General features: G+C 39.4%; 1 protein-coding gene across 1 annotated transcript in view; it reads right to left on the bottom strand.

The window, feature by feature from the left end:
• The window catches only part of LOC100555258 (multiple epidermal growth factor-like domains protein 6), a 264,856-nt gene that overhangs the window by 86,310 nt on the left and 166,130 nt on the right, over positions 1 to 12,416 (bottom strand). The window contains 4 exon segments of the mRNA XM_062976742.1: positions 299 to 436; positions 4,229 to 4,282; positions 4,285 to 4,350; positions 5,245 to 5,367. Of these exon segments, the coding sequence (XP_062832812.1) occupies positions 299 to 436; positions 4,229 to 4,282; positions 4,285 to 4,350; positions 5,245 to 5,367 (381 nt within the window).

Raw genomic sequence — 12,416 nt, 5'->3', positions numbered from 1 at the left:
GGCAAGCTTGTCATGGAAGTTTCTTGGCAAGTCACTTTGAGTCACCTTCAGGGGAGATAAAACAGGGTATAAATATAATAATAATAATATGATTGGTTCAAAATGGGTTTGGCCTTTGCCTTCCTCTTTGGCTGGGAGAATGTAATGGCTTTCCATTGCCAAGTGGGCATTTGCACCCTTGTCTCCAGAATCATAGTCCAACTCCCAAGTCACTACAGAGAGACAATGTAAGTAATAGCTTATAGGTAATTAAAGCTACGGTTTACTTCACAGAGGTATATATTTATTTTTACATCACCTATGCATGTCTTCTCATCAAAATCCAAAAGGTAACCTTGGTTACATGAGCAGAGTGGTCCCTTGGTAGAGTGCTCACAGTGATGAGAACAACCTCCATTGTTGTCTTCACAGCTGTTGACAATTTCCATTTCTATGCCTTGCAGAAAAAAGATCAAATCAAATACAGAGTAGAGCAAAGCTACCATCAGGGTTAAGCATGGTTGGACTTCCACCAACATTTAATTCTCAGCAAATTGCAAATAAAAATACATTTTTATCTGGAAAAACACCTCTTTAGGTCCTTTAGCATGAATCTATGGTCAACATTTGCCAGAGGTTGGCCATTGCGTTGCACCAAAGAACCCAGAGTGTACTAGAGAAAACCTTTAAATAAAATCCATGAATTATCATGTCCACAAAAGTTAAGCCCACAAATGTGGAAGGCTGACTGTAGGAGATAGCTGACAGGAGCTAGTTATAGGGACCTAACAACTGCCCTGCTAAAACAGCTCCACTGGCTGCCGATCAGTTGCCGGGCCCAATTCAAGGTGCAGGTTATGACTTATAAAGCCCTAAACGGTTTGGGCCCTGCCTATCTTCGTGATTACATCTCCCCCTATGTCCCAGTGTGGACCTTGAGATCTTCTGGTGAGGCCCTCCTCTCGATCCTACCACCTTCTCAGATACGGTTGGTGGAGACGAGAGAGAGGGCCTTTTCAGTGGTGGCCCCTCACTTTTGGAACACCCTCCCTAAAGAGATAAGACAAGCCCCATCAATATCATCTTTCCGTAGGGACTTGAAAACTTGGTGGTTTCAGCAGGTTTTTGGAAATAACTAATCTGAGGCCCTAGACACCACCTTGGCCATCACATGGTAGCTTAGGGTCTCAATAGGTTTGTGGAAGCAACTAATCTGAAACCCTACACGCCACCCTGTCCATTACATGATTCATGTTCTGCACTTTACCCACTTCCTTGATTGTGTTAGGGTGTTTGTTCTAATAGTTTTTACCCTTATAGTTATGCTGTAGGTTTGCAGTGGTGTAATCTTGGCCTGTGGTCTTTGTTATTAGTCACACTTCACCCCTGACTTTAGGTTTTTTACTATGTGATCCCTACTCTAGCCCATACTGCTGTCTTGTCTGATCCAGAAATTATACCCATTGGTTGTGGAATTCACCCAATGGAGCAATCTGTCATTCGCTTTTTATATCAAAGGTTTTACATTGTTTTAAAACATTTTTATCAAGCTTAAGTTGTTATGTTATTATTGGTTTGTTGCATTTTGTGTCATGTATGTTGGTATTGAACATACATGACATACATGTTGGTATTGAGTCCCTATGGGAGAGCGGTATATAAATAAAGTTTGTTGTTGTTTGTTGTAGGAGATGGGAAAAATAGGTCCAGAAGTAAGAGCTGATGACTGTGGAAGAAGGCAGATACACTGAGTGAGGCATCTAGTAAAGAAAATCTATGCATCCACATATTGTATGGATGTACAATTGTTCATGTTGCCAGCCACCCAACCCATTCTACAATATTCCATTCTATCAAATTTCCTTTCCAAAATCAGTAGCATTCTGTGTCAAGTGAGCATGCTCAAGCCTAACCAGGCTCTTTTAATACGCCTCTTCTCCAATGGTTCGTTTTATCCCTATGGATATTTTGTGTCCTGCTGCAAACCTTGAGCTTCTTTCTGTTCTCCCCCTTTACATATGTATGGTGTTGTTGTAAGGACCCAAGAATCCACCTGTATTTTTAAGTGAAATAAAAAAGTTTCAATAGATATGGCTTTTCTTATCTTCAAGAAGCAATGGTGGAAGGAGTTAAAGGAGGCATATTTTTGCCTTTCTCACAGCTCAGAAAGAACCCTTTTACTGTATGGATTAGGAAATCATACAGCTGAGGCCGATTGACTCTTTCCTGTCTGCATAAACATTTTCTACATTATGCATTCATCTCTCATAGGCAAGATATTTTCTTTCAATTTCCTTCTGATAAAAAAATCCCTCTGCCTACACACTAAATAGCTGTATCTTATACTTTCAATCATTTCCTCTTTCTGCAAACAGGATACAGAAGGAAGTTCTGAACAGAGACAGATGTTAATTTTATAACCTTCAAAGTGCAGCATTCCTGTATTTTCTGCAGTTTATTATAAATCTTACATGTCTGCCTTGAAGGCTATTCCTCAGTCTAACTCCTACAGTTGTATGCTACCTGGACTCCCACAAACCGGGAAAAGCTGTAATTTTGTTTTTAAAAAGCTATTTTGTTTTTAAAAAGCTAGGCCGGGCGGTGGCAAAGGCTGGTTAGCAGCCAGCTGCAACAAATCACTCTGACCAAGAGGTCATGAGTTCGAGGCCAGCCCATGCCTGCATCTGTCTCTGTCTCTGTTCTATGTTATGGCACTGAATGTTTGCCTTATATGTGTGTAATGTAATCCGCCCTGAGTCCCCTTGGGGTTAGAAGGGCAGAATATAAATACTGTAAGTAAATAAATAAATAAATAAATAAATATTTCTTCAGCTGAAAGAACATATTTCTAGGAATCTCTTGATCCTCCAGGGCAATTCTATGGTCAATGTCCATCAAAAGTTCACCAGAATTACTATGAAAAACCTAGAGATTTTTAGAGGACATATTAATCAAATCCACAGAAAAGTTAAACCCAGAAATGTGGAGGGTTGACTGCACAGGGGAAAAACAAATGTCACCCGTATCATTCCACACCTCCATTCTGAAATACACTGATTCCAGATAGACATACTGGAAGATTGGGTTTTGCTCAATATTGCTCTTGTTTCTGCTGTTTCCGGAGAGCCATGTGTTCTGGTTTGTTTGATGTGATCAACCTGTCTTGGATGCTTCCAGGAAGCCTACAGGCACTCTTCCACTGTTTCCATATCAATGAACATCCTCTGGCAATAACTTATTCCCATTGCTCTTCAACACTCAACAGTTGAGTATTTAGCTCAGGGATGTGAATTGTGGAGCTCTCCAGATGTTGTCAAATTGTAACATCTGGTAGCCCTAACTATTACAGCCAATGGTGAGGTGTTTCAGAACAACAACATCTGGAGGACCACGTGATTCCTTCCCCAATTTTGCCCTTTTCATATGCCCTGCATTTACACAGAGGCAATGTATGAATGGGCTCTAAAAATGCACTAAAACAATATATTGCTTCTTTAATTGAACAAGTTAACTTTGCCCTTCTGATGTTTCTCATTTTCCAGCAAGGATAGCTGCTTGACCACTGCTTATCAAGTGCTGTCATGCTGAGAATCCTCTTCTGTAGAAGCAGCATCACTCAGGGAAATAACAGCAAGCCATCAATTTGTAGCTTTGGACTTCCAATGTCCTCATTATTTTTATTTTTGAAAACAGAGCTTTGGTGGGTTGATCCACAGGCTTGATCACACTACGGTCAGAAGTCAGTCAGGGGAGCTGAGAGCTTGCATACATGAGTTGGGTTCTTTTCGTTTTTAATGGTTGTGCCTGAGATGTAAAATTAGGATGGAGATGGATAGAAAAATGCAGCCTTAAAAATCAGTAGTCTAAGCATGTACTTTGGGTAACTCTAGGAACAGTTAGACACATATTATCATTCACTGTATCTTGAGGGTAAATCAGCAGCCCTGTGTGCTTTTTGAAATGCAGGAGGCATCTAGTTCAGTATTTTGAATTCATGCTCATGGACATGGAAAGCTATAGCCTGGTGCAAACCCAAAATCTTTATCCTTGTATGCTGTGCAAGACACCTCTGATCACAATGTCCAGTTTTGTTTTGTTTTTTAAAAAAGCAAGACCAATGAAAGAACCTGAAATTAAGAACAAGTAGGCAATCTTTCATAGGTAAAATATGTCAGGGGCTCCATCCTGCCAGCACCCATTGAGAAGGTAGTTGTATCTTTACAGAGTCATAGCAAAAATGAGCACTTACGGTAGCACTGCCTTCCATCACGCCCTAGCTCAAATCCAGGATTGCAAATCAGGCAAAGGAACCCAGAGTGTTCATACAGAGATGAGTGCACCTGGAAGTCCCTTCTGCACATTCATCAACATCTGTAGGGAAAAAGGGGAAGCATGAGCATTAGAACCACTGAAGAATCCTCCTTCCATTGTCTACCTTTTGGACAAACCTTTCCAAATGGACAAATCTGCCACAGAATCCATGTTAATGACAGCTGGTGACTCTGATGCCATCAGGACAGTGAAATTGCATTGGTTTAAAAAGAGCTATCCAAGGTACTGAACCCTATTCCCAAAACCTTTCCCTTCAAATAGTACTTTGGGCAACTCCTTTAAAAAAGTCAGACTGAAACACAAAGAGAATTTAATGCTATGCCCCCATCACTAACCAACTCATATAGCTAACAACAGCAACACTAGCTCAACATGTCCGAGTCTTACTGTTGACTAATTTGAATTTAAAATGCCCTGCTAGAATGCACTTCCCTACAACTGTGTTTTGTCTGCTGGAACATCAATAGTGGTGTGTAAGCTGTATCTCAGGGAAACTTATGTGCCATGAATTGCCTTCTCATTAAAATGTTGCTATAAAGCTCCCAAAGAATGCCAAGGTACTCCAAAACACAGCTGGGATCAGAGCTTGGAAAAGTTACTTGGGGGACAATAAAATTCAGAATACAATTAGATCTAGAGCATGGAAAAAAACCTTTAGGTCTATAAACCCACACAAAACTGGAGAAAAGGCTTAGAAAAGGGGCGATGAAGATGAATAAAAATAGAAAGGAAGATGAAGCATTGACATCATGAACCAGGACCAACAAGCAAGCTCCTATGGAGTTCCACCTTCTCAAACGCTTCCTATTCAAATCAGAGTTGTACTATTGCACACACTGTAGTTAATTTCATTGTGTAAGCTCATTATAAGGTACAGAACTTTCAGATTTGTTTTTCGTTTCCATTCCAAACACTGTGATTTTTTTTTTTTACCTGTGCAAGACTTTCCATCTGCAGAAAGACTGTATCCAGAATAGCATTGGCACTTTGCAAATCCATTCTCATTTTGGCAGATGTGTAAACACCCTCCATTACCATTTTCACAAGGGTCAATCTCTGAAAGCAAGGATCAAAATGGCATATGTTATGGGATTCAAAAGTGCAAGCTGAGGTGTGGAGAACAACACAGGATACTGTAACTATCCTTATATACAGGAAACTCAAAAACACTTGAAGGCCAAAAACAATTAAAGATTGCTTTGTACCAATACATGCAGCAGAGTGAAATTTATGTCTAAAGAAGTTATTTCCAATGTTTTGTCAAAAATTAAGATGTCCCTGTCATAGAGAAACATGCACCAATTTTAAATTGGCTATGAATGATTCTATTGTGTGCAACAATCAAAGGAAAAAATTGTTATTATTTTATTCAATTACATCTTGTCTTTCTCCCAATAATGGGACTAAAAGTGGACAACAACATATTTTAAACAATGCAAATTAAAAGCAAGATAAAAGCCAAGATAAAAGTACAAATATAAGACTTGCTTTTAATAACATATTGATAAATTTTAGCATCACGCTTAAAATTTTAATTATAAGAAACAATAGACAAGACAGTATCTATGTTTAAGAAACATACAACACAAAAGACAAAGAAATAAACGGTATAGTGTTCCTATCCCCAGCACCCAGCAAAACTGACTTTCTGCTTTTATCTGGATGCAGTAATTTAACTTATCCCCAATACTCCTCCTCTGTAAAAAAAAAAACTGCATTTATTATGTTTACTATGTTTTCTTATAACAAAGAAATGATTTTCTTCTGCATATATCAAAGCATATAGTGACAATTACTCCTTTTTTCTTCCTTGCATAAACATTATCTTTCAAAACAATTAATTTATTAGATAAACATTAAAATATTAAAATGCACCGAAAGACTACATAGACATCCTTTAAAATGGGATTTTGAAACAGGGAAGAAAAAAATTGGCCTAACATGGCTATACAGCTCGGAAAACTCACAGCAACCCTGACCTAACAATGCTTTCAGTTTTTTTACAGCAGTGCTGACTTGCTTTCCTTAATATTCAGCAGAGATCTGACACAGATACTTCCATATGCCTCTCTTCTTGCCAACATTTTCCATGCCATCATTTCCTTTGCGACTTGACAAATCTAATGGTTGAAGCTGATCTGGCAAACCATGACATTTTTAATGGGCAGAGATGTTGCTGCAAGGGATTAAAGCAGAAACATGACTGAGGAATCAACCAAATTGCTTGAAAATAAACTTCAAAAAGTGGGAAGATAGCCTATTCCAGGGATGGTACTACTGCGGTGCGATGCCTGGAACCCATGGATACCACTTCAATGATGCCTGAAGCCCCCCACCCCCCAAATGCTGTGAAAACAACTGGATTATTACAGAGCAATCTCCCATGTCACTTCAACAAGTCTCTGCTATGCTATACTGCCCCCAGATACCTTCATTTTCTTCCATAGCCCTCTCATAACGGTGATAGGAATGGACTTACAGGGAGGGCCGGGCTGTGGCGCAGGCTGGTAAACAGCTGCTGCAATAAATCACTCTGACCATGAGGTCATGAGTTCGAGGCCAGCCCATGGCGGGGTGAGCACCTGTCAATTAAAAATAAAATATAGCCCCTGCTCATTGCTGACCTAGCAACCCGAAAGATAGTTGCATCTATCAAGTAGGAAATAAGGTATAAAAAGTGGGGAGGCAAGTTTAACTAATTTACAACATTGGAATGAGGAAGTGAGGAAGTGCCATCAGAGTGGATGATGAAGCAGCTGCTCCCCCCTGTGGCCAGAATCGAACATCCCCTCAGGAGAAGGTTAAATTGCCTCTGCGTCTGTCTGTCTGTTGTCTCTGTCTCTGTCTCAGTTCGATGTGTTTATGGGCATTGAATGTTTGCCCTATATGTACATAATGTGATCCGCCCTGAGTCCCCTTTGGGGTGAGAAGGGCGGAATATAAATAGTGCAAATAAATAAATAAATAAAGGAAAGGGAGGCAATTTTGAAAATGATGAAAATAATCATGTTTTTGTTTGCAATAGTTTTATCACTATCTGTTTTTAATTTGTAAGCAGCTTTGAATCTGGGGGCCACCATGCAATTATTATAAATATTTGTTTTAAAAAATTAAAGCTGTTTAATGGTATACTTTAGATGATCAGTTCTAGTGTTTGTGTTTTTGGATGATATCCATTAAATATATCCTATAAACTCTTTAAAAATTATATTAAATATTAAACAAATTGCACTTACATTAAAATCATTCCATGAATAAAAGAAATGCATACAGATTTCCATTGGGAAATATGCCATGTTCTTTTCCATCTCTTTCTTAATTCTTAACTTTGCACTTTCTGTTTTTCCCGATGCAGCATGCTGGCTTGACCTTTTCACAGGGTTTTCTGCTGTGCTGAAAGATTTTTTCCCTAAGAGCTAATTTAGATCCCGTTGGTATGTATATATAATGTTAGGCTTATTTTCCTCAAATGTCACTTTGCACTTAAGTTGAACCCAATCTACCACGTTGTCACCCATTTTGGGGAATGTCCTTTTGAAGCTTTTCTGGATGTACTTGGTACATTATAACACCACCACAGTCATGTGCCTCACTCTTTTTTTTCCAGGTTCCATTTCATTTATTAGAAATATTGACTGCAAAATAGATCCTTGGTGACAACACCACATTGTGCAAACTGCTTGTTTATTCCTGTCCTAGTATCTTTCAATCAATTATTAGTTCTTCAGAGTTCATGTCCTTTCATCCCATAACTGCTAAATGCTCTCAGGAGCCTCTTCAGATGGTACCTTCAATCATACTGTGTTTTTTTAAAGCAGCAAGTCAACATGAAAAAATTCTACACTGCAAGTTCTTCCCACACTAGAAAACTCCTGAGAATTGAATAATACATACACAGTATACAAAGGATTGTGGGGTAGTAGTAGGATTCTAAAGAACTAAATGCAAGACTGCTGCAAACTCTTTGATATGGTACAATGTCAAAGATGCTCTGAAAACCTAGAAATATAGCATTGACCAGGTCAGCCTACCTACATGCTTGGGATGTGCATCTTTATGCCTTCCCACTGAGAGAATGATTTAATCCATTTTCTCCCCACCACAGGAATGCCTTTGAAAACTATGTAGTTTTCAAATATGTTTTCTCAGGTAGGAGAAAGTCCCTTCCTACTTTTTCCTGTCTCTCTCAAGAGGGCCATGTAGAATTGCGATGGTGAGGTGAAGGTCTATCAAGGATCATTCTTGACTTTGTTCTGATATGATGATGTCCCCTGGAGGATTCTTGGAAGGTCCAAAAAATGTCTTCATTATCCCCAGTGTCCCCCAACCTCCTCATATTAGAGATACCATGTTGAAAAAAGGGGCAGGGAAAAGGGGTACTCTAGGATAGGGGCAGGAATAGCTCTGCGTTTATTTGAAGTTTATAGGAGAAGGAAAAAAACTGGCTTCAGGACAACTATCTGTATCAGGTTTTGTTAAAATTTAAGATCCTCTTTCATTCCCACCTCACAGAATCTTGAATATTATTTCAGTCCTCTACTACAAGTTGTATTCCAGACATACGCAATGTGGTGTTAAGACAACCATTCCCAGAAGCTCCCAGTATGATGAATGCTCGGTGTCAAAAATTAGGAATACTGCTTTTTCCTTTCTTTTTTTAAAATGACAATTCTCAAAACCCCAAAGCTATCACAGACAGTGGACATGAGGGCTGAGGAATTCTGGAGACTTTAATTGAAAAATACATTTCCTAAGCTCTGAATGATGATGATTGTAGCCCACAACACTTGAAGGGCAAGAGGCTGCCTACCCTTTGGTGCCTTCAAATTCTTCATAGTTCAGTGGCCAAGGCTGTTATTTACAAGTAAGATGATAGCTCCATGTAGCCCACCACATGTGGCCCCATGACCCTAACATCTCATTTTATTCTTTGCTGTTTTGGAAAAATTGGCATTGACACCTATCCTTTCTTCTCTGTCCCATTAAAACCAAAAACAAAATGAGGAATTATACCACACAACTTCCAATTGCATTGCAGCCTCCTTCCCCAGCCAGTGTGGTGGGAAATGGTTTCTTCCTGCTTCACAATGGCCTAATCCTGGCCCATGGGAAACTCAAAACAGAACATGAATGTAATGGCACATTCTCCTCAAAGTTCCTCAGCAACTGGCACTCAGACAGTCTCTGGTATACACAGCCATCATGGCATCATAGTAACCAATGACAGGTATTAACTCTATCAATCTAGTTCCCGTTTAAGGTGGTTTATTTGTTAGAAGCCAGCATTACAGTTTTGGGGCAATAAAGCTAACAATTGAACTAAGTGCTATGTGAAGATGAACCTTCTTTCATTGGTTAGATGCATTTACTATAATGCTTCAGTTGATAGCCTTGGCTTCTAATATTACAAGAGAGGAAGAAAAATGTCCATATAAACTACCCTCATTATGTGTCATTTTCTACACTCCTATCATGTACCCTCTTGCTTTTTGAATTAAGGTACAAAGCATTTAATGTAATAGCTTTTCCTCTATGCTACTATAAACCTCACTTGTTTTTCAGACTTTGTCCAACTACGTAACATCTTGTTTCACATGTATTCTACAAGTATTGCAGGTGTTTTTGCACATTTGCATAAGTATAGTGGACAGTATACTGTAATACAGTAATCCCTTTCCATGGAGAATACATTCCAAGACTCCCTGTTGATACCTGAAACTGTGGATAATAGTGAACCTTATATTTTGACAATACTTGGACCAGAAACATACCATAGAATCACACTGGAGGACCTAGAGAGTCCATAAATAATTCTGGAGGGATGGGAGAAATATTTTTGAGAACACGGGTAAGTGAAAGCATGGATATTTATTTTGTGGATAAGGGGATCAAAATCTGAAATCATATATATATATATATATATATATATATATATATATATATATCTTGTAACAACCTCCCACTGGGTCAATACATTAACTGAATTTTCCACTTAAAAGCTGTCAACTAAATGACCCATTGGGAAAGACCTGCTCATAAGCTTAGAAAACTCAGCTGGTGGAGTAGCAGCTTAGTTCAATTTGCAAGGATTTATGCAGAATAGACAAGATCTGGTTGAGGGAATCATAGCCTGACTTACACCTGGTAACTTCACATGTTTATTCATAACACAGAGGAGGACCCAAAGGTTTTGGGCCCCTACTTTGAGAAGCCATGGCCAGAATGGCAATTTGGGTCATAGGAGTTGCAGTACAAAACATATGCCTGACTCCAGGTCATTTTTGGCTACTCTGATTTTATCCATGGTTGTATTCATTGTATTCCTTTGGAGGCTCTTTTTCTATGAGGCAATCTTTTTCCAAGCATTTCTAAGTTTCCTGCAAGCGATGCAGTCTCCAAACAAAACTGGAGAACAGAAACACGGAGCTGGAACTGTAACATTTTATAAATATCTTATGGAACACTTGGTGCAGAATCTAGACCATATGGCACTGAACATATGATGAGCTCACAATGGGAATTTTAGCTGGGTCAGCCTGCAAAATTTGGCTAATAAACATTCCACTGGATCAGTGGAAAACAGAACAAAGTGCAGGTCATTGCCAAATAATGGAAGCTAATAATAATTGCCTGGAAGAAGGACAACCTAAAGCCATATTGCCTTGTTAATGTGTTTTAAGGAAAAAAAAAATAGAAAAGATTAATGTGCTTATGTTTTGATCTCCTTTCCTTCCCCAGTTGACTTCCTATATTAGTTGCCCCATTTCCTACATCTTTCTCTTTCTCCCATTTCTTTTGATTATCCTGCTGTTTGTCTTTCGAGTTTCATGGTCATTTCTAGGTGGGAGACAAAGGTGCAAATTCTCCAGTTTTAGTCAGCTCTGGGCAATAGAAAAGGCCTGGGTGCAAATCTCAAATTTAGCTAGTAGAGCAGCAACTTGATACAATTTGCAAGGTTTAATTGATTTGTTGCTACGACTTAAAAAGAATTGTCGCAGTCTGAGTGCCTAAGTATTTAGTTAGTTTCCTCCTTCCTTCCCAGTTGTTGCAATGCCAGGGCTCTTGATGTGCTCTCTTCTGTATTCATTTTCTGGCTAGAAGCAAATAGGCTACCGGCAGATTAAATGCTTAATGCATAACCCTTAATGACATCCCTGGGGGATTCCTAAGTCTCTGGTTTTGGCCCACAACAATCCTGAACTGACATCTCTAGTCACAAGACATCAGATGTGATGTAGGAGGTACATGCTTCTCCTCTGAATCAGAGAGTTGGAAGGGAATGGAGGGGCGTTACCCAGGACTTCAATAACAGCTTGCCTGACATCTTACCTACCTGCTAAAGCTAATAGGACACCCAGGGGAGCCTTGAGCTGCAAAAGGCTTAAAGGGAGATGAGAGATTAACCACTCTATGAAAAGTAAACTAAGTAAGTCAGCAAACCAAAGAGAAGCTGATGCTAAGCATTCTTCTTCACCTTTTGTTATTCCTTTTTATTTGTTTGTGTTTTGGATTGCTCCCTGGGACTCTAAATCTCTCAGTCTTTGGTTTTTCGTCCCTTAGGCCAGGGGTGGGGAGCATCCAGTATGCAGGCTGTATAAGTCCCACAAAGTCATTTGGTCTGGTTATGTGGCGCCTGTGGTTGTCTCCCTCCCTCCCTTTCTCCTCCTCGATTACTGCCTCTTTCTCTGAGTGATGAAAGCCATGATCAGCCTTGAGAAGTGGTTGGTCTGCCTCCTCCTCCTCCCATTGCCCACCTCTCGGCTCCTCTGGCGATGTAGTCAGCGGGAGGTGACCAGACCCAACTGTATGCCTCCTCTCTACCTCATTATCACCCATACCCTCCATCAGACTTCTTCCTATTATGACCCAATATTCCACTGTTTCCCAGTTCTCCAAAACATAACCTCTGATCCATCTTCCATCTCCCTAGCCCATCTTCCTTCTAGTATTCATCTGTTTATTCATCTGTGATCAAAAAAGACAAACATTCTCACTGGCTTATTATAGTATATAGGAAGGTTGGAAAAAAAACCTTTATATATTTTATTAAATGAAAGTATTATAAATAAGCACAAGTTGAGCATCGCTCATCAAGATATCTAAAA

This window comes from Anolis carolinensis, chromosome 3, assembly GCF_035594765.1.
Source record: "Anolis carolinensis isolate JA03-04 chromosome 3, rAnoCar3.1.pri, whole genome shotgun sequence".
In the NCBI taxonomy this organism is placed as follows: Eukaryota; Metazoa; Chordata; class Lepidosauria; order Squamata; family Dactyloidae; genus Anolis; species Anolis carolinensis.
The sequence above is the reverse complement of the archived record's forward strand: the minus strand, read 5'-3'. Positions and strand labels throughout refer to the sequence as shown.